The 18,638-nt window shown below is 41.1% G+C and overlaps 1 protein-coding gene across 1 annotated transcript in view; it reads left to right on the top strand.

Annotated features, from left to right (window-relative positions):
• UVRAG (UV radiation resistance associated) overlaps positions 1-18,638 on the top strand; it is a 293,487-nt gene that overhangs the window by 253,094 nt on the left and 21,755 nt on the right. Inside the window, exon 14 of the mRNA XM_030333127.1 lies at positions 11,970-12,061. Within this exon, the coding sequence (XP_030188987.1) occupies positions 11,970-12,061 (92 nt within the window). The remainder of the gene's footprint in view (positions 1-11,969; positions 12,062-18,638) is intronic.

Here is an 18,638-nt window from a genome sequence, read left to right as displayed (position 1 = left end):
GTATTGGTCCGAGAGGAATAAAAATACAAGTTCAAACAAAAACCTGTGCCCAAATGTTTATAGGACCTTCATTCATAATAGCCCAAACATGAAACAACCCATATGTTCATCAACTGGCATACAGATGGACAATTTATGGTGTATTCATACAACAGAATACCACTCAGCAATGGAAGGGAATGAGCTACTCATGCACGTAACAACATAGATGAATCTCAAAAACATAAATGAAGGCAGACAGACACAAGAGGCTAAATACTTTGTGATTTCATTTATAAGTCATCCTAGAAAACAGTTTCTGCCTTATTAGACTGTGACCTTCTTGGTCTGATAGAGTTCTTTGCACCAAGATAACATCAAAGTCAGTGAACGAGAAGCAGAAATTCTGAGTTTGAACCGTGTCGGGAACAACGTATAGCCCCTACGGGAGTCAGGACTCCAGATTGGGTCAAAGGTGAATACAAGGTAGTTTGGGGTAAATCAGTATGCCCAGGACTATTAAACACGAAGGCAGGGAGCTGGACCTGACAGCATATCTGCTTCAGTGGATCCTATACAAGTTTGTCCACTCACACAGCCTTTAGCCTCCTGAGAACATAACCTTTCTTTGATGATCATTAATTACAGCTGATCGCAGTTGCTATCAAGGGTATGATTTGCCTGCCTTTGACAGATTTCCAGTTCTGCCTTGCTTGTCCATTTACAGTGTGCTTTATTGACCCTCTTTAGCAACTCCTAAGAATTGGCCGCGACAGAGACCACACTTACCGATCAGGTTGACCCCAGAGTTGCGTCAGTTTAACAGGGCTTCTAGTTAGTTTCTGGCAAACATAAGATGCTGAAGCAAAGGACCATCTTAATTGAAGTGTTTTTGATATGACAGATTTTACAATGATAAGTTTGGCTCAGATATAACCTATGCTTCAGAAATACAACAAGTGATGTAAAGAAAAGAGCCTGTGGTTAGAACTCAGCAAACGTTTTCTCTCCCTGGACTCAATCTGTTCAACCTTAGGCCACGTAACCTTGCACTTAACCGCACAGGGTCAATGAGGCAGGTGGGCTGATGCTCTCAAAGGTGCCATTCAGCTCTAATATGAATCCCATGACTCTAAGAGTAGTTGGTAGTATAACTGGGAGGAGGAATAGAAGAAACATTGCCATTTCTTAGACTTTCAAGCTTTTAGACCTGACTTTCAGGCTTTTCTGAGGTCTGAGGTCAGCTGTGTCCAGTGTTTACATTATAACATATCTATTTTGGAAAAGAACTGGCATGGTTTGTAGACGGGGATGGAAAAGTACTTAGGCTATTCTTGCAACTAGAGGCCCATAATCAGGTTTTTATACTTTTCCTTAGAGGTATATATTGCAATGACTCACTGTAAGAAACAATATTATTGCTCATATTAAATATTCCTTAAGTAGCTTTTCCATATCTTTGAAAGAGTTGTTTCTTCTAAGAAAGCAGATTTTATTTTTGACATGGTGGTGCCCTTTTTTTTTAAGCTCTTAATCTAGTTCTTTTCATGTCAGTGAAACCTTAGCATTTAAAAATGAATTGAAATATTGGTAACTAGTCCAATAGAGATTTTTGACTACATAAGCCAAAACTCCAAAGTTAAGTCTTTGATGCATATGTACGTTTTTAATTTCTTATTTTTGCAATTCCTGTAGACCAGTTCTCTTTGTAGTCAAATTCATTGTAATCCCATCACGAAAGTGTTGATCTTTTAGTAACCTTTATTGAAGCATTGTATTAATCCACATTCCCTCACGGTAACAGACGGTTTGTATCAAACATATCATGCAGCTTAGCTCAAGTCCCATATGGAACTAATAAGCCACGCAGTAAGTGGCCTTGTGTAGATGAATATAGTTTGGAAGAGTGTGTGTGTGTGTGTGTGTGTGTGTGTGTGTGTCTATGTGTGCACGTGCGTATGCATGTGCATGTGTCTGTTGTCTAAACTGAATTTCTCCTGCCAAAACCTAAATGACAAAATGATTCCTGAACCCCTGGAGTCTTTCTTGGCCTGGAAAAATTGTGTGTTTAAAAAATAAAAACAAAATTGAGTACTTTGATATTAAATTAGCTCTCTTAGCTCAATAAGCAGATGCTCACTGAGTATAAGAGCTCAGCATTTATTTCTTAGAAGTACAATCACACTTTATTTTAAAATATGATCTACGGAGCTGCAAATGGTCTTACTCCTTCAGTGGAGTAGTACCATTCATCAAGCTGTAGGAACTAGTCAATTTCAACTACAAAGGCTCTAACATCATAGTTGATCTAATTTGGTGAAACTCACAGTGATTTGGATGAAACCAAATTGTATTTTTATACAAGAAGATGGTGTGGGAGAGGAAGATAAGGAAAGATACTTTAATGGAATTGACATGGTTATAATTGTCTGCTGAGGTCTAAATGTATTCTGTGCTCTTGTTTTCTTTTCTTTAACTTGTTCCAGTAACTATAAAGCCAGATCTTCCTGGTTTGTATGGGGATTTTCTTTTGCTAATAGACAATAGCATTTGTTCATTTTTTCAGGGAACCACCGAACATTCTTCTTCCCACTTCCCATCTCATTTATCATTTATGTGTAGTTTTCACCTACTAGCCTACGATAGAGTTGCACAAAAGTTTAATTGCTCCTGTGGAGTTCTAAACCAATCAAAGTAAAGCCGAAATTCAAGCTAATTGAAACCAAAATTCCACTTAAAAACTGCTTAGACTCTTTGGGTGGTGGTTAAGTAGGAAGTTGTTACAAAAGGTGTTTATTTCAGAGACTAATTTGAGGCAGTTAGACGGACCCAAGGCAATATTTTATTTGCCTGGGTTTCTTGGCACCCCCCCGCTTCCCCAATCAGAAGTGAGAGCAGAAGGAGCTCTTTAGGGAAGTGTGGTATTGATAGTACTTGGTGAGGGCAGGTTTTGAGGAATGTGAAATAAGATTTTTTTTAGAGAAAAGAGAACTTCAGTCTTTGAACCTAACCTTCAGAGCCGCCTCTGGAGTGTTGCTCATGTTCTACAGCCAAGGCACAGATTGGTTATGTGACTCGTTCAAGATTTCATATATTATGTGGTGAGAACAGACTGTGAGTCCAGGCCTGTCATTCCAGAGACAGAGCTGATTTACAGGGCCTACCCTGGTGGACACTAAATAAATACTTGTTGAATGAAAGAATAGAATATGTAGGAACTTAGTAAATGTAGTTCTTTCTCCCCTTTCCCTGTCCTTTGTCTTTTCCTCCTTGGCCTCACTCCTTTTTTTTTTTTTTTTTTTTTTTTTTTTTTTTTTTTTCCTGTTTCTGCTAATGCATCACCACAGTTAACTTGTTAAAGAATTACTTAAGGGGCGCCTGGGTGGCGCAGTCGGTTAAGCGTCCGACTTCAGCCAGGTCACGATCTCGCGGTCCGCGAGTTCGAGCCCCGCGTCAGGCTCTGGGCTGACGGCTCGGAGCCTGGAGCCTGTTTCCGATTCTGTGTCTCCCTCTCTCTCTGCCCCTCCCCCGTTCATGCTCTGTCTCTCTCTGTCCCAAAAATAAATAAACGTTGAAAAAAAAAATAAATAAAAAAAAAAAAAAGAATTACTTAATAAAAATTTAGATTTATTTCTTTCCTAAAGTATGTACATTTACATGTACATAAGTACATAGTGGGTCAGCTCTACCTGACATAGTATAGTATATAAGACTGAATCCCATCCTACCCCTTCTATTTTCATATACTTCCCCTGAGGTGTTCAGAAAGGTATCTTCTGTAGGCTCTTCCATCAAAACCTACCCCTCAAGTGAACACATAAAGGTTTGACACCCTCTTTGCCAAGTTTGACTTCTGATACCATCAGAAGTGGGCAAAGTCAGAAATGGGGCTGACTGGGCTGATGTTCTTTCCTCTCTCACACTGTGAATGTGTGCTGTGCAAACCATATTTTTATATCAAAATCCTTATATACATGGTGCAAACCTGTAATGTTAGAGCATTGAAAGTGGACTCACAAAACTTTGAAAGGCTCATCAAGATGATGTAGCTCAGGAGCGTTTGTTTAACCTGCAAGATGGGAATGCCTGTCTGAGCTCTAATTCTGTTCCACCACTTCCCTTAGTTAGAGGAGTTCCTTATTTGCTTTACGCTTTGGGCTTCTACATAATATTTCATTTAAACAAAGGATTCTAGAGCTACAGGAAAAAAAAAAATTGAAAATTATTTGGCTAGCCAGAGCAGGGAGGCACTTGCTGATGATCATACAGTAGAGCTCAGTCACCCAGATCTTCTGACCACCCACATCATGTCTTTCCATTTCACTGTGCAATTATTTTAAAGATATTGACATGTATCGTGTTCATTACTGCCTCTTTAGAGTGCTTGCAGTCAGAAGCTTAGTAAATTAGTAAAAATTGCCATGTAAAAAAGTGAACAATGTACTTAAGATTTTTTTTCCTTTGAGTTGAACTCTCCCCCCCCCTCCTTTCTGACACTCATTCTAATGAGTTAAGTGATAAGCCATCTTTGGGCACCAGTTTTATGCCCAGCCTAGTAGTAGATGCTCTGATGATGATAATATACAGAGTATATATGTATTATAATGGTAGTAAGTATAGTTTATTGAGCGCTTATTATGTACCACATATTGTTTGGGGTGCTCTGTACACTTTATCTTATTTAAACTTCACAACAGCTCTGCAAGAGAGGTAACATTTCCCATTTTATAAGTAAGGAAGCTGAAACTCCTCAGAGAAGTGAATGACTTACCCAAAGTCAAACAACTAGTAACTGACAGCGCTGTTGTTCACATCCAGATCTTTTGCATCGAAGCTCATTGCAGTGCGTCATGATGCCTCTCATTCCCTCCCCACAGCATTGATCTCACTTACTAATTAACAAATATTTATCAAGTACCTACTCAGTTAGTTAAGGCTCTCCAAAGACAGCACATGCAAACTTGGTGCGGGAAGGGATTTGGGGAGTGGTGTAAAATGTTCCCTTATCCTGGAGGAGTCAGAGAAAGCTACCTACAGGAAATGGAACTTGTATCCACACCTTGAGAACAGATGGAATATTGCCAGATGGGGGCACCTGGATGGCTCAGTCAGTTAAGTATTCAGCTCAGATCTTCATCTCCGCATTCCTGAAATGGAGCCCCGTGTTGGGCTCTGTGCTGACAGTGCAGAGCCTGCTTGGGATTCTCCCTCTCCCTCTCTCTGCCCCTTCCCTTCTCTCTCTCTCTCTCTCTCTCTCTCTCTCTCTCTCTCTCTCTCCCAAAATAGATAAAGAAGAGAATATGGCCAGATGGAGGATGCCTAGAGAGAGACTTGGAGACAGGAAATAGAGCTCTATTGAGTACTCTGTAAAAGGCTGTCCGGAAGGTTGTTAGCCAGTATGAAAAAGCTGTTATGTATGTAGGGGACTGCATGATAAACAAATTGAATTTACTCATTTGTGTCATACTCGTTTATGTCAGCTCCCCATTGAAATGTTATTTATTAGTGGCACTAGATAAAATAATATAAACTTGCAAACTCATGGGGTTGAAGAGAACAGAAGAGACGAGAGTGAGTGATAGTCAACAAAATTTTAGAAAAATGCAAACAAATAAATGAGTGATAAACTGAGTTGGCAGAATGGAGAAAAAGGAAGCCTAGAGCCTTCAAGTAACCATGGAATTCAAGCCATAGCCCTCCAGAAGGACTTGGGATTTGGAGGTATGAAGTACCTCATAGAGTGTAGAATAAGGAATAGGTCTAAAAAACAGGAGAATTGCTTGAAATTCTATAGAAAGAGAAATAAGATTGCCAGTTCACTTCATCCACACTTCATAGCCAAGCAATTACCCCTGCACACACCCCAGTGGGAGATTGGAGGTTTACTTTCTGAAAAAATTGAACCAGAGAAGCTCTGAACTCCGAACTGCCCGGTACACAGGGTCAAAAAATAAGATGCCTTACCGAAAACGAGGGGATTCAGTTAAAGTCCAACATACCAACAATGAATTCCCCCAACCGCTTTTTCCTACTCTCAGAATGGGATCTAGATTATATTCCTAGGCAGAAGATTGGAGGATTCCCTCTGGAGAAATATAGTCCCAGCAATGAGAACTACTGGGATTGACGTGTGCCCCACAGAAAGGGCTAGGCTTCAATCCTCACTTGCTCTACAGTGAACCCCCCCCACCCCAGTCAGCAAGCACTGCATAGACTATCTGATGAGCTTTTACAGTCTCATTCATAATGCCGTGAATGTTTTTTCAAACCTAAAAGAAAAAGGAGGAAGAAGAAGAAAGAAACCCAGAAGTAACAGAAAGTAGGGAAAGAGCAGATGACAAAATACTACTGCTGCTAATAACAATAAGAAGAAAAGAAGAAGAAGGAGGAGGAGGAGGAGAAGAAGAAAAGAAGAATTAGGGGATAACAGTTTTCATATTGAAAGGCCTCACAATGTGCCCAGCACAATGAATGAAAAACACCAAAACAGAGGCTTAGCACTGTGAACTTTTAAAATACTGGGGTTATACTCTGGTTTCTCTTCAGATCGTATAAATCTTTCGCCTTTTAAAATACTGGGGTTAAAGAATAAAATCCCAAAAACATCCAGAAAGAAGAATCAACTCACATACAAAGGATCAAGAATCAGAATGTTACCAGGTTTCTCAGTTCCCATATGCACAGTTAAATGGCACTGAAACAGGGCACGCCTGGGTGGCTCAGTCGGTTGAGTGCCCAACTTCGACTCAGGTCATGATCTCGTGGTTTGTGAGTTCGAGCCCCACATCAGGCTCTGTGCTGACAGCTCAGAGCCTGGAGCCTGCTTTGGATTCTGTGTTTCCCTCTCTCTCTGCCCCTCCCCCACTCATACTCTGTCTGTCTCTCAAAATAAATAAACATAATAATTAAAAAAATTTTTTTTAAATAAAAAAAAATAAATGGCAGTGAAACATTATTTTAGAAATTTTCAAGGGAAATTATTTCAGCCTTGAATTCTATACCCAGACAAACTATCATTCAAGTGTGAGAATAGAATAAAGGTATTTTTAAATATTCAAGGTGTCAAAAAAGATGCCTCCCATGTTCCCCTTTCCCAGAAAACTGTTATAGGATATGCACTACCATGATGAGGCAGTAAATCAAGAGAGAAGTCATGAGATCTAAAACAACAGCTTTGACACAGAAGAGATGATGGGGAAGGAAAGTTCTGAGAAGGGAGCAGTGGAGAAGGCCCCGAGAGCAGCAAGTTCAGAATGGAACAGAGAAGAGGGGTGCTTCCAAGGGGGAAATGGACCTGGTAGGTCATGTGGTGTATTTAATCAGACTGAGAAGAATTTTAAGGTTTTGTTCTAGTTTAGGGGGGATCTAGTGATAAGTATATAAGTACTCAACAATTAACACTGTCTTCGAGATAGGTACCCAACAACTAGGAAAAATGACAATTATCAGTTTAGGAAAAGCAAACCCAAAAAAGTACAAAAAAGGAATAGTATGTTGTTACATGGCTTAGCAGTGAAAAGTATTTCTGCATATATAATAAGGTAAGCACTAAATATTGAGCTAACAAAAATTGTGATATTTAATATCTTAAGGGTGAAGAGAAGTATATTTGGGAGGGTAGAGAGTTAAATCCTCACATTCTTTACGAGAAAGTCATAGGTGATGTATGGATGAGGGGATAAAATGTTTGTGTAAGGGAAGAGTAATATAAAATCTAAATTTTCATTTTTCATAGTAGGAACACAGTAGATGATGTTTAAAACTGGGAAGAATAGGAAATAATAGGAAAATTAGTATAATCACACTATTTAGAAATATGAAGGTGAAGAAGTTGTTACTGAAGAGCAAAGAATTTGCTTTTTCATTATAAGCCTTATAGCAGTTTAGACTTACTAAACAGTACATGTACTTTATTTTTAAATTTTAATATATATATGTATTATGTGTGATTTTTTTTGGTTTTATATGTTGAAAATTAAAAGGGTGACATGGTAGAAAGAATTTGGAGTTGTTATTAAGAAATCATAGCCAAGGGGCACCTGGGTGGCTCAATCAGTTAAGTATCTTACTTTGGCTCACGCGCGGTTCATGGGTTTGAGGCCCATGTTGAGCTCTGTACTGACAGCTCAGAGCCTGGAGCCTGCTTTGGATTCTGTGTCTCCTCCTCTCTCTGCCCCTCCCCTGGTTCCGCTCTCTCTCTCTCTCAAAAATAAATAAACCTTAAAAAAATTTGTTTGAAGGAATTCTAGCCAAAAAAAGAAAAGAAACTCTAGCCTTGTAAAATCAAAAACCAAGAAACGGCAAGTGTTGACAAGGATGTGGAGAAAAAGGAACCCGCATGCACTGGTGGAGGGAATTCAAACTGGTGCAGCCACTGTGGAAAACAGTATGGAGGTTTCTCAAAAAATTAAAAACAGAACTACCATGTGATCCAGCTCCACTACTGGGTATTACCCAAAGAAAACAAAAATACTAATTCAAAAAGATATATGCGTCCAATGTTTATTGCAGCATTATTTACAATAGCCAAGATAGGAAAGCAGTATACACATACACACAATGGAATGTAAGATGTGAGACACACACACACACACACACACACACACACACACACACACAGGAATAGTACTCAGCCATAAAAAGGAGAGATCTTGCCATATGCAACAACATGGATGGACCTAAGTGAAATAAGTCCGTCAGAGAAAGACAAATACCATATGATTTCACTCATATTTGGAATTTTAGAAACAAATGAACAAAGCAAAAAGAGACAAAAACAGACCGAAATACAGAGAAACAGAGAACATTAACTGGTGGTTGCCAGAGGGAAGGTGGGAGGGGGATGGGTAAAATAGGTGATGGGGATTAAGAGTACACTTATTGTGGTGAGCACCTGAATAACGTATAGAATTGTTGAATCGGAAAAATGAATGTAGAATGCACAAATGTTGAATGTTGAATGTAATTAACATAACAAGTATGTTAATTATACTTGGATTTAAAAAATTAAAAAAAAATTTAAATCCAGCCTTGGCTTGGTCCCTGATCAGCTGTGACCTTGGGCAGGACACTTGCCTTACTGAGCCTTAGTTTCTTCATTTATGAAAGGAAGGAGGTTGGAAAAATGGTCTCCAGGGTCTCTTTAAGATACAATGTCCTAGGATTCTGTGATTAAAAAATGATAATGCTATACAGCAAATGCAGGGTTAAGACCTGGGTAGAGGCTTAGAATTCCCACATTTTCCTTTTTTGGTTGAAATCAGACTTGAAGAAAAAGTTTTGTTGTGGTCTGTGAAAAGAATTCAACACCCACCTTCCATTGTGGAGCCTGCAGCAGGCAATTGACTATGTACTGGCTCAGGGACACATAGCTTAGTGTTATTTCAGTATGGGTGTGTGTGTGTGTGTGTGTGTGTGTGTGTGTTTTGATATTTAATATTTTTCAGTATGAATCACAGGTGAAATTTCCATGCCATGTGTAAACAATTTCACTTTTTTATTGAAACAATGAATTCAGGAATGTCACATTGGGATATCAGCCATTTTACTTTTATCAATGTATGGAAAAAATGCCTTTATACTAATATAAGAAATGATGTCATTTAATAAGGAGTAGATCTTATAATTCAAGGTCAACAAATCTCAGGAGGTGATTTAGGTCACCAAGCTAGCTTTGGAAAAGGAAAAGAATATTTTCCCTTTGTCTTCTCAAGTATTTCAACCAATTTTCTTCTCAGACTTTGGGGTAGATGGTGGAATAGCATGGTTGTGAGAACGAGGCTCTAGCTAATAGTATCTCTGCTATGAAAACATGCGGTCCTGGAGAATTTATTTCCCCTTTCTGGGCTTCAGTTTCCCCATCTGCAAAAGAAAAGGATTGCCTTAAATAATATTCAAAATACCTTTGAGTTTTAACATTCTCTGTTTCTACTTCCTTATTTTTTGTGTATATTCAGACCATTCGAGAGATCTGGTTAGGCTTGGGGGTTTTCCTTTAGCGGTTCAGGGTAGTGAGAGTAAACTCTGTTAGTGTCACTCACACTTAAGTAAAAAAATCAGTTAAGTAGTAGATACAAACAAAAGAAAAGTTTGATTTTGTTGTTGTTATTGGTAGCGGTTTTATTGTTTGTTTGTTTCTTTTTTTAAGATTTTTTTTTTACCTTTAAGTAATCTCTCCATCCAATGTGGGGCTCGAACTCACAACCCCGAGATCGAGAGTCGCATGCTCTACTGACTGAGCCAGCCAGTAGCCCTAGTAGTGGTTTTATTTTTTAAGAGAGGAAAATATTTAGAAGTTTGGCTTAGCCACTTTTAAATTTAGGTGCTGGAAAAGTAAAACGTCAAGACTGATTATCTTTCATGTTAGTACACCAGTATACAGCTTACAAAGTACTTTCTTCATATATATCATATCATTTGAAAAATACATTTCCACAGGGCCTTGTACATTTGTTGTGTTTTTTTTTTTAACGTTTATTCATTTTTGAGACAGAGAGAGACAGAGCATGAATGGCGGAAGGTCAGAGAGAGGGAGACACAGAATCTGAAACAGGCTCCAGGCTCTGAGCTGTCAGCACAGAGCCTGACGCGGGGCTCGAACTCACGGACCGCGAGATCATGACCTGAGCCGAAGTCAGACACCCAACCAACTGAGCCACCCAGGCGCTCCTATTGTGTATTTTTTTTAACGTTTTTTTATTTTTGAGAAGAGAGAGACAGAGCATGAGCAGGGGAGGAGAGAGAAAGAGGGAGACACAGAATCTGAAACAGGCTTCAGGCTCTGAGCTGTCAGCACAGAACCTGACACGGGACTCGAACTCATGGACCTCGAGATCATGACCTGAGCCAAAGTCGGACGCTTAACCGACTCAGCCACCCAGGCGCCCCCATTTATTGTGCATTTAATGTTGTGTGTGTGTGTGTGTGTGTGTGTGTGTGTGTGTGTGTGAGAGAGAGAGAGAGAGAGAGCACGTGTATGAATATGCACATATATTTAGATTGCTGTTGTGACCAGTTAAAAGCAAGAGGTAGTCAGAGACAGAGTTAGAGAAGGCAAGGAATAGACAGATGAAAACCATTAGCAAGTTGCCCAAGGTACATAGAAGGACCTAATTTAGAAAATCAACTCTAGCAGAAATAAGTAAAACTAAGACCAGATCCATCCACAGGCCATAGTTTCCTCATACCAGCTCTACAGCTGTAAGTCCTGGTTCTGGACAAGAGGAAAGTTAGGAATGAGAGAAAAACAGAGCACAGCTTCTATCAAAAGTGGCTTGCTATTTATTTGTTTAATAAGCGTTAACCGAGCCCTAGCACTGTCAGACACTGTTGGAAATTAGAGATGAGCACGACATTGCCCTTGGTTATACAAAGGGGAAGGTCAGGGAAAGAAGGGCTGAATGTGCCCAGAGTATCTACTGCCAGCCTTCAGTATCGAAAACCAAATACTGGTTTTGCAGTATGTGTCCCTGGAGTTAATGTCAGCAAACCCTGTAGGGCTCTTTGAAATGTGCTAATTCCATACGTGGCCATTCCTTGTCTTCTCTAACTTTAGGAGGCAAGGAAGCAGGAGAGGAAGAAGCTACCTTTTAAATACCATCCTGGGGGCGCCTGGGTGGCTCAGTCGGTTGGGCATCTGACTTCAGCTCAGGTCACGATCTCGCGGTTCGTGAGTTCGAGCCCCGCGTCGGGCTCTGGGCTGATGGCTCAGAGCCTGGAGCCTGCTTCGGATGCTGTGACTTCCCCTCTCTCTGCCCCTCCCCCATTCATGCTCTGTCTCTCTGTCTCAAAAATAAATAAAACGTTAAAAAAAAAATTTTAAATAAATAAATACCATTTTGAAAGTATGGTCAACAATATTGGAATCGTACATTTACATTTCCTCTCTGAGAGTTCAAAAGAAGAAAAAACTTAGTGAATGGATTGTGTTTGGGAAGCATTGCCTAGTATCTGCCAGAATTTCTTTTAATTCTGTTTTTCCACCTTTGCAGCTAAGATATCAACATGGACTAGGGACTCCAGACTTGAGGCAAACCCTCCCTAACCTGAAAAACTTCATGGAGCATGGACTAATGGTCAGGTGGTGAGTACCTTTATCTCTGACACCCAGAACCTGGAACGTGGATAATAATCAGAGAAACTTTCCTGGCTTCCTCATCACTCCACACGTGCTTTCTTTGCTAAGACACCTGAAGGAAAGGAAAGGCAGCCATTGTACGTGTGTGTGTCTACACCCCAGTCTGGCTTAGTGGAGTGAGGCACCCTCTGGAAGGGCACAGGTTCGAGGGGGTACTGTTTGAACACTGGGAGGTTGGCCGGGCGAGGAATCCTTGAGTGTATTGCTGAGGCAGAGACTGGGGGACAGCCAATGTGATCCACAGAAGGGAGACAAGGAGCCCCTGGGGCTTCTTCGAAGAGCCAGCGAAGGACATAACTACAGCATGAGCTTCAGGATCAGTGGCTATGAGAGTTAAGGGAAGAAAGCAGACAACAAATAGGTCAGCTTGACGGACCCAGTCTGAGACCAGGAGGCCCATGCCAAAATGTTTCTTATATTTGATGTCAGTGCCTGTCGGACCATAAGGGCAAGTTGCTGTCTAAAAATGTTTTGACGGGACAGACAGAACTCCTTTACAAAGAGAAGGGGAGAGGGAAATTCTGTTGCAAAGAAGACATTAGCTTGATTCACCTGACTTACATGGAGAGCTGTTGGCTCCAGCCATTTAGTCATTCTTGAAGTTTGAATTCTCGGATGATGGGCAGGAACTTACAAAATCACGTAAAAGGAAATCAAGCCTTAAGAGCTACAGAGCTGGGAGCAGTATAGTTTCTTCTAAAGAGCACTGGCTTCTCTTCCCACTTCTTTCTCCAGCCTGCTGGGTGAACTTGAAGTTTAACCTCTCTGAAACTTAATTTCCTCACCTGTAATCCCTGCCCTGCTCATCTCACCAGTGTGTGGTGAGACAGAAAAACTATCTGTAGGGAGGAAGGTATAAGATTGGTTTCATTTTCTTCTGTGCCAGAAGGATAGGCCTTGAGAGTAATGAGAAAGCGACGTCTTTAACTGACCTTTACTCTGACATCTTTTATTTTTGTCCTATGTGATCCTCAAAGTGCAAGTTCTGGATGTCTGATCTTAGATAGGACCCCTATTAAGCAAATGAACAATTGTTTAAAGAATTCTACTTTAGAATATCAAAATATTTTATAAAAGCTTGGTACTGATATGGACCCATGTGCCCTGAGGCATTAGGAATAGGAATTGAGTCTTAATGTAAATAACGAGAGCCAGCAGACATTTACTTAGTGTTGTCTCTGTGTAAAGTTCTGTGATAGGCGCTCTGGAGGGTTAACAGGAAGTGTAAGGTTCAAGCCCTACACTCAAAGAATCTGTGATCTCGTTGGAAACAAGATACGTAATTCATGAAAGGTTTCATAATGCAAATGATAAATAACCTAAGATAATTTTTTAATTTTTTTTTATTTTTTAAGTTTATGTATTTATTTTGAGAAAGGGGGGCGGGGGCAAAGGAGGGGCAGAGAGAGGGGGTTACAGAAAATCTCAAGCAGGCTCTGCACTGTCAGCACAGAGCCCAATCCAGGGCTCGAACTCACAAAACTGTGAGAACTGAACTCACAAAACTGAACTGAAACCAAGAGCTGGATGCTTAACCAACTGAGCCCCCAAGGTGCCCCCCTAAAATAAGTTTTTTTAAAAGAAGCAACCCACAATACTACCTGACTAATCACTAAATGAATCTTGCTCAGTACAGACAGCAAATTGTCCCAGTATTATTTATTGAAGAGTCTGTCTTTTGTCCACTGTTTGATAATGCCATTTCTTTCATGTGCCAGGTTTACTTATATACATGAATCTGTTTCCAGGCTCCCAATTCTGCTCCTTTGTTTTATTTGTCTATCTGTGGGCTAATACCACATTTTTAAATATGACAAGATGTAATGTCTTTAAGTCATGTTGAGGTTTGAGGATACCCAATAAAAAGCATCCTTCCTCCCCCTGATATGTGGAGCGACTTTAGAGGGGATATACAAAAGACAGAGTAATAGAAGTCAAAATGTCAGTTTCATTACTGAAAAAGCCTTTTGGAAAATGTGGATTCAGATCTAAAATAAAAAGGGTTTGCAAAAACATCACTCAATGTTTATTTTTGAAAGAGAGAGAGACAGACAGAGAGCACAAGCGGGGGAGGGGCAGAGAGAGAGGGAAACACAGAATCAGAAGCAGGCTCCAGGCTCCAAGCTGTCAGCACTGAGCCCGATGCGGTGCTCAAACCCACAAACTGTGAGATCATGACCTGAGCTGAAATCGGAAGCTTAACCAACTGAGCCACCCAGGCGCCCCCGTCACTCAATTTTTAAAAAAAATTTTTTTTAACGTTTATTTATTTTTGAGACAGAGAGACAGAGCATGAATGGGGGAGGGTCAGAGAGAGTGGGAGACACAGAATCTGAAGCAGGCTCCAGGCTCTGAGCTGTCAGCACAGAGCCCAACGCAGGGCTTGAACTCACGGACCGCGAGATCATGACCTGAGCCGAAGTCGGACACTTAACCGACTGAGCCACCCAGGCGCCCCTCTCATCACTCAAAATAAAACTTCCCCTCACAGTCGCATCGTGAACTGGAGAACTCCAGGCTTTCCTCACAGAGGCAGGCCCTTGACCACTCTGCAGAGAGCAGTCACAGACTCCTATAGGAAACCAGATGGGGCTAAGCCAAGAGTACCCAAGTTTTACTTTTCCCTCTAAATTCGCCCATCAGAAAAGGCCCTTCTCAAAGAGAGAGAGAATGGAGAGAGGCCAGAAGTGCTACACCTAAATCATGTTCCTTCATAGCAAGGGAAAAGGAAGATACCCCGAACTTTCTTGATATCTGATAGGGTGAGGCTCCTACTTACAGTTCTTCAAAACTTTTGGTTTTTCTTAAAAATTGTATTTGCATGATTTGATACCAAATCTTCCTTACTGTGAACTTGGTATCTCTTTATGTGTTTTCTTTCCTTTTTTTTTTTTTTTAAATGTTTACTTATTATTTTTGAGAGAGCACACGCATGAGCAGGGGAAGGGCAGAGGATCTGAAGTCAGCTCCACGCTGACAGCAGAGAGCCCAGTGCGGGGCTCGAACCCACAAACGTCGAGACCATGACCCAAGCCAAAGTTGGGTGCCCAGCTGACTGAGCCACCCAGGCGCCCCCTTCCTGTTTTTTTTTTTTAATCTTTATTTTTGAGAGAGAGAGAGAGAGAGAGAGAGTGTGAGCAGGGGAGGAACGGAAAGAGAGGGAGACACAGAATCCAAAGCAGGCTCCAGGCTCTGAGCTGTCGGCACAGAACCCGATGTGGGGCTCAAACTCATGAACCACGAGATCATGACCTGAGCCGAAGTCAGACAGTTAACTGACTGAGCCACCCAGGAGCCCCCCGCCACCCTTTCTGTTTTTTAAAAATACCTCAATGAAGGTTTAAAATTTTCTTCGTAAGATCTTATACATCTTTTATTAGGTAGCTTACCATTTTGGTTGCAATTATAAATTTTTCATTAGAGCATCTAACTTCTTTGTGGCTAATACACAGGAATACCACTGATTTTTATATTTTGAGAGTGTGTACAGCAACCTTGGTAACATTAATTCTAGTAGTTTGTCTTAGATTCTCTTAGATTTTCTATGTATATAATCAGTGTTTTAGTGAATGACGGCATTGTTTCTTCCTTCCAGTTTTTACTTATGTTGCTTTTTCTTGGCTTCCATTTTATTATGGAAGAGGAACACTGACAGTGAATACCCTTGTCTTATTCCTGACTTTACAGAGAATGCTTCTAACTTTTCACCATTAAGTACTGTATTTATTGCACGTTTGGATAGATAGCCTTTATTCGCGAAAGGAAGTTTCTCTCTATTCCTAGCACAACTAAGAGTTGTTTTTTTAATCACGAAGGTATGTGGTTTGGGGGTTTTGTTCTCATTTTTTTATTGTCTGACAATCCCCATCACCTGTTTCACCCATCCTCCTCTCACCTCCCCTCTGGTGACCATCAGTTTGTTCTCTTATGGTTGAGGGTGTTTCAAGGGCGCCTGGGTGGCTTAGTCAGTTAAGTGTCTGTCTTTTGATTTCAGCTCAGGTCATGATCTTGCAGTTCACGAGACTGAGCTCGATTGAACTCCGCTTCAGGCTCTGTGCTGACAGCTCAGAGCCTGCTTGGGATTCTGTCTCTCCCTCTCTCTCTGCCCCTCCCTTGCTCACGTGCTCGCTCTCTCTCTCTCTCTCTCGAAATAGATAAACTTAAAAAAAAAGTGTTTCTTGGTTTGTCTCTCTTATTTTTCCTTCGTGCATTTGTTTTGTTTCTCAAATTCCACACGTGAGTGAAATCATATGGTATTTGTTTTCCTCTGACTTACTTCGCTTAGTGTAATATATTCTAGCTGCGTCTACCTCATTGCAATGGCAAGATTTCGTTCTTTTTTATGGCCAAATAGTATTCTATTGTATATTTGTGTGTGTATACGGAGTGTGTGTTTTTAATTTTATCAAATGCTTATTCTGAATCTATTGAGATAACACTATATTTGTTCTCCTTGTGTTAATTAGTGTTAATGCATTTTCTAATGTTAAGCCATCTTTGCCTCCTGGGATGTACTCTATCTGGTCGTCATGTATTATTTTTTCCTATATTGTTACACTCATTTTGCTAATTTTTAGAATGTCTACCTCTGTGAACTGAGGTGAGGCTAGCCTCGAATTTTTCTTTCTCACATAATAATCCTTGTCTGATTGGGTAACAAGGTTTTAATAGCCTTATAAAATAAATGAAGGATCTTTCCCTTCTTTTGTATTCTCTGGAACAGTTTATATAAGGTAAAAAGTCATCTATACAGCGAAGGTCTGATAGAACTTAGCAAAAACCTAGTGGTTTTTGTTTGTTGAGAGAGGAGGGTGCAGATTTTTAACTACTGATTTAGTGATTATAGGTCCATATATGTTCTATGTTTCCAATTTCCCATGAACTCACTCTAGTCTGATCTCCAGTGCAGTCGGCAGACGGAAACTCCTTCTATCTAGGTAGATATCTGCCGAACTCTGTGTTACAGAAAGGGCACTTTTCTGTCCTTATGCTGTTCCGCGACTGGCATTTAGCCTTGCTTGAGACCTTCTCTTTTCTTGGCTTCCTTGACGCTAACTACCCTCCCCTGGTTTTCCTCCCTTCAGCTGCTTTTTCTCTGCTTGTCATGTTCCTCCTCCTCTACGTGATCGTTAAAAATGGAGCTCTCCGTGGCCCCATCTTAGGTCTCCCTCTCTTTTTTTCTCTCTACTCTCTTCTCATGTGATCTCATCCATTCCCTCAGCTTTGAAAATCGTCTATGCACATATGACTCCCAGAGTTACATTTTCATCCAGACTCTCTCCTGACAACTCTGTGTAGCCAGAGATCGACTTGACACCCCCCGCCCCCCGCAACCCCCTGTAGAGCATCACAGGCGCCTCAGCCTGGACATACCTGTAAGTGCCCTTCCTCTCTCTTCCTGTCAGCAAACGCTCACATCAGGGCATGATCCTTGATTCCCCTCGCACCAGATCTAGTCTGATTCATCAGCAGACCCCGTCATCTCTCCCTGCAAAGTGTATATCGAATCCGACCACTGCCCCCCGTGTCTACTACGACCACCCCAGTCCAGGGCACCACCTTCTCTTGCCCGACACTGCACTAGTACAGTTTTTCTCCCTAACTTCACTCTTGTCCTGCCTCTCTTCGTTCCCCACAGTAGCCAGAGTGGCCTTTTTACATTTCAGCTGTATCTTAATTCCTCCCTGCTCTCGGTGGCTAAAATAAAATTCAGGCTCTTTTCCGTGGTCTTCCTGCCCCCTGCCTCCCCACTGCCTCCTCTGACACCACTCTCCCCTCCTCTCGCAGATGGTCGCTGTCTGGCCTGTCTTGTTACATGAACAAGTTCTTTTCTGACCCGCTGCTCCTCTTCCTTCTACCACCGTTCTCATCTACCCCCTCATGTGGAGGGGACAGTCTTAGAAAAGGCACAGTAGCTTTATTGGCAAAGGACAGACCACCTTGGCTATCGTACATGCTCACATTAGGAACAGAGAGCTTATATAATTTGGGAACCCTTTTCAAGAAAAAGAATACAAAACTACAAATACAAAATTAGAAAAAATGTAAATACTTGGGGCTCCTGGGTGGCTCAGTCGGTTGGGCGTCCGACTTTGGCTCAGGTCATGATCTCGCGGTCCGTGAGTTCGAGCCCCGCGTCGGGCTCTGTGCTGACAGCTCGGAGCCTGGAGCCTGCTTCGGATTCTGTGTCTCCCTCTCTCTCTGCCCCTCCCCTGCTCATGCTCTGTCTCTCTCTCTGTGTCTCAAAAATAAATAAAAACATTAGAAAAAGAAAAAGAAAAAATGTAAATACTTAAAATGAAAACCAAAATGGCAACAAATTACTGGAACTTGAGAGATTGGATTCCTTTCTTCTGAGATCTCATTAAAGAGAGATGTTCATATAGAAATGCTTCCACATTGCAACCCGCCTGCCCTTCCCCTCCTAAAACACTGACATTTCCAGCAATTCTCACTTCTAAGGTACAGAGGAAATAAATGACTTTCCAAACGTGGTTGACCCATGAACCTATAGCAATAAAAC

This window comes from Lynx canadensis, chromosome D1 (genome assembly GCF_007474595.2).
Source record: "Lynx canadensis isolate LIC74 chromosome D1, mLynCan4.pri.v2, whole genome shotgun sequence".
NCBI classification, from domain to species: Eukaryota; Metazoa; Chordata; class Mammalia; order Carnivora; family Felidae; genus Lynx; species Lynx canadensis.
Note: the sequence above shows the minus strand (reverse complement) of the source record. Positions and strands in the feature narration are given on the sequence as shown.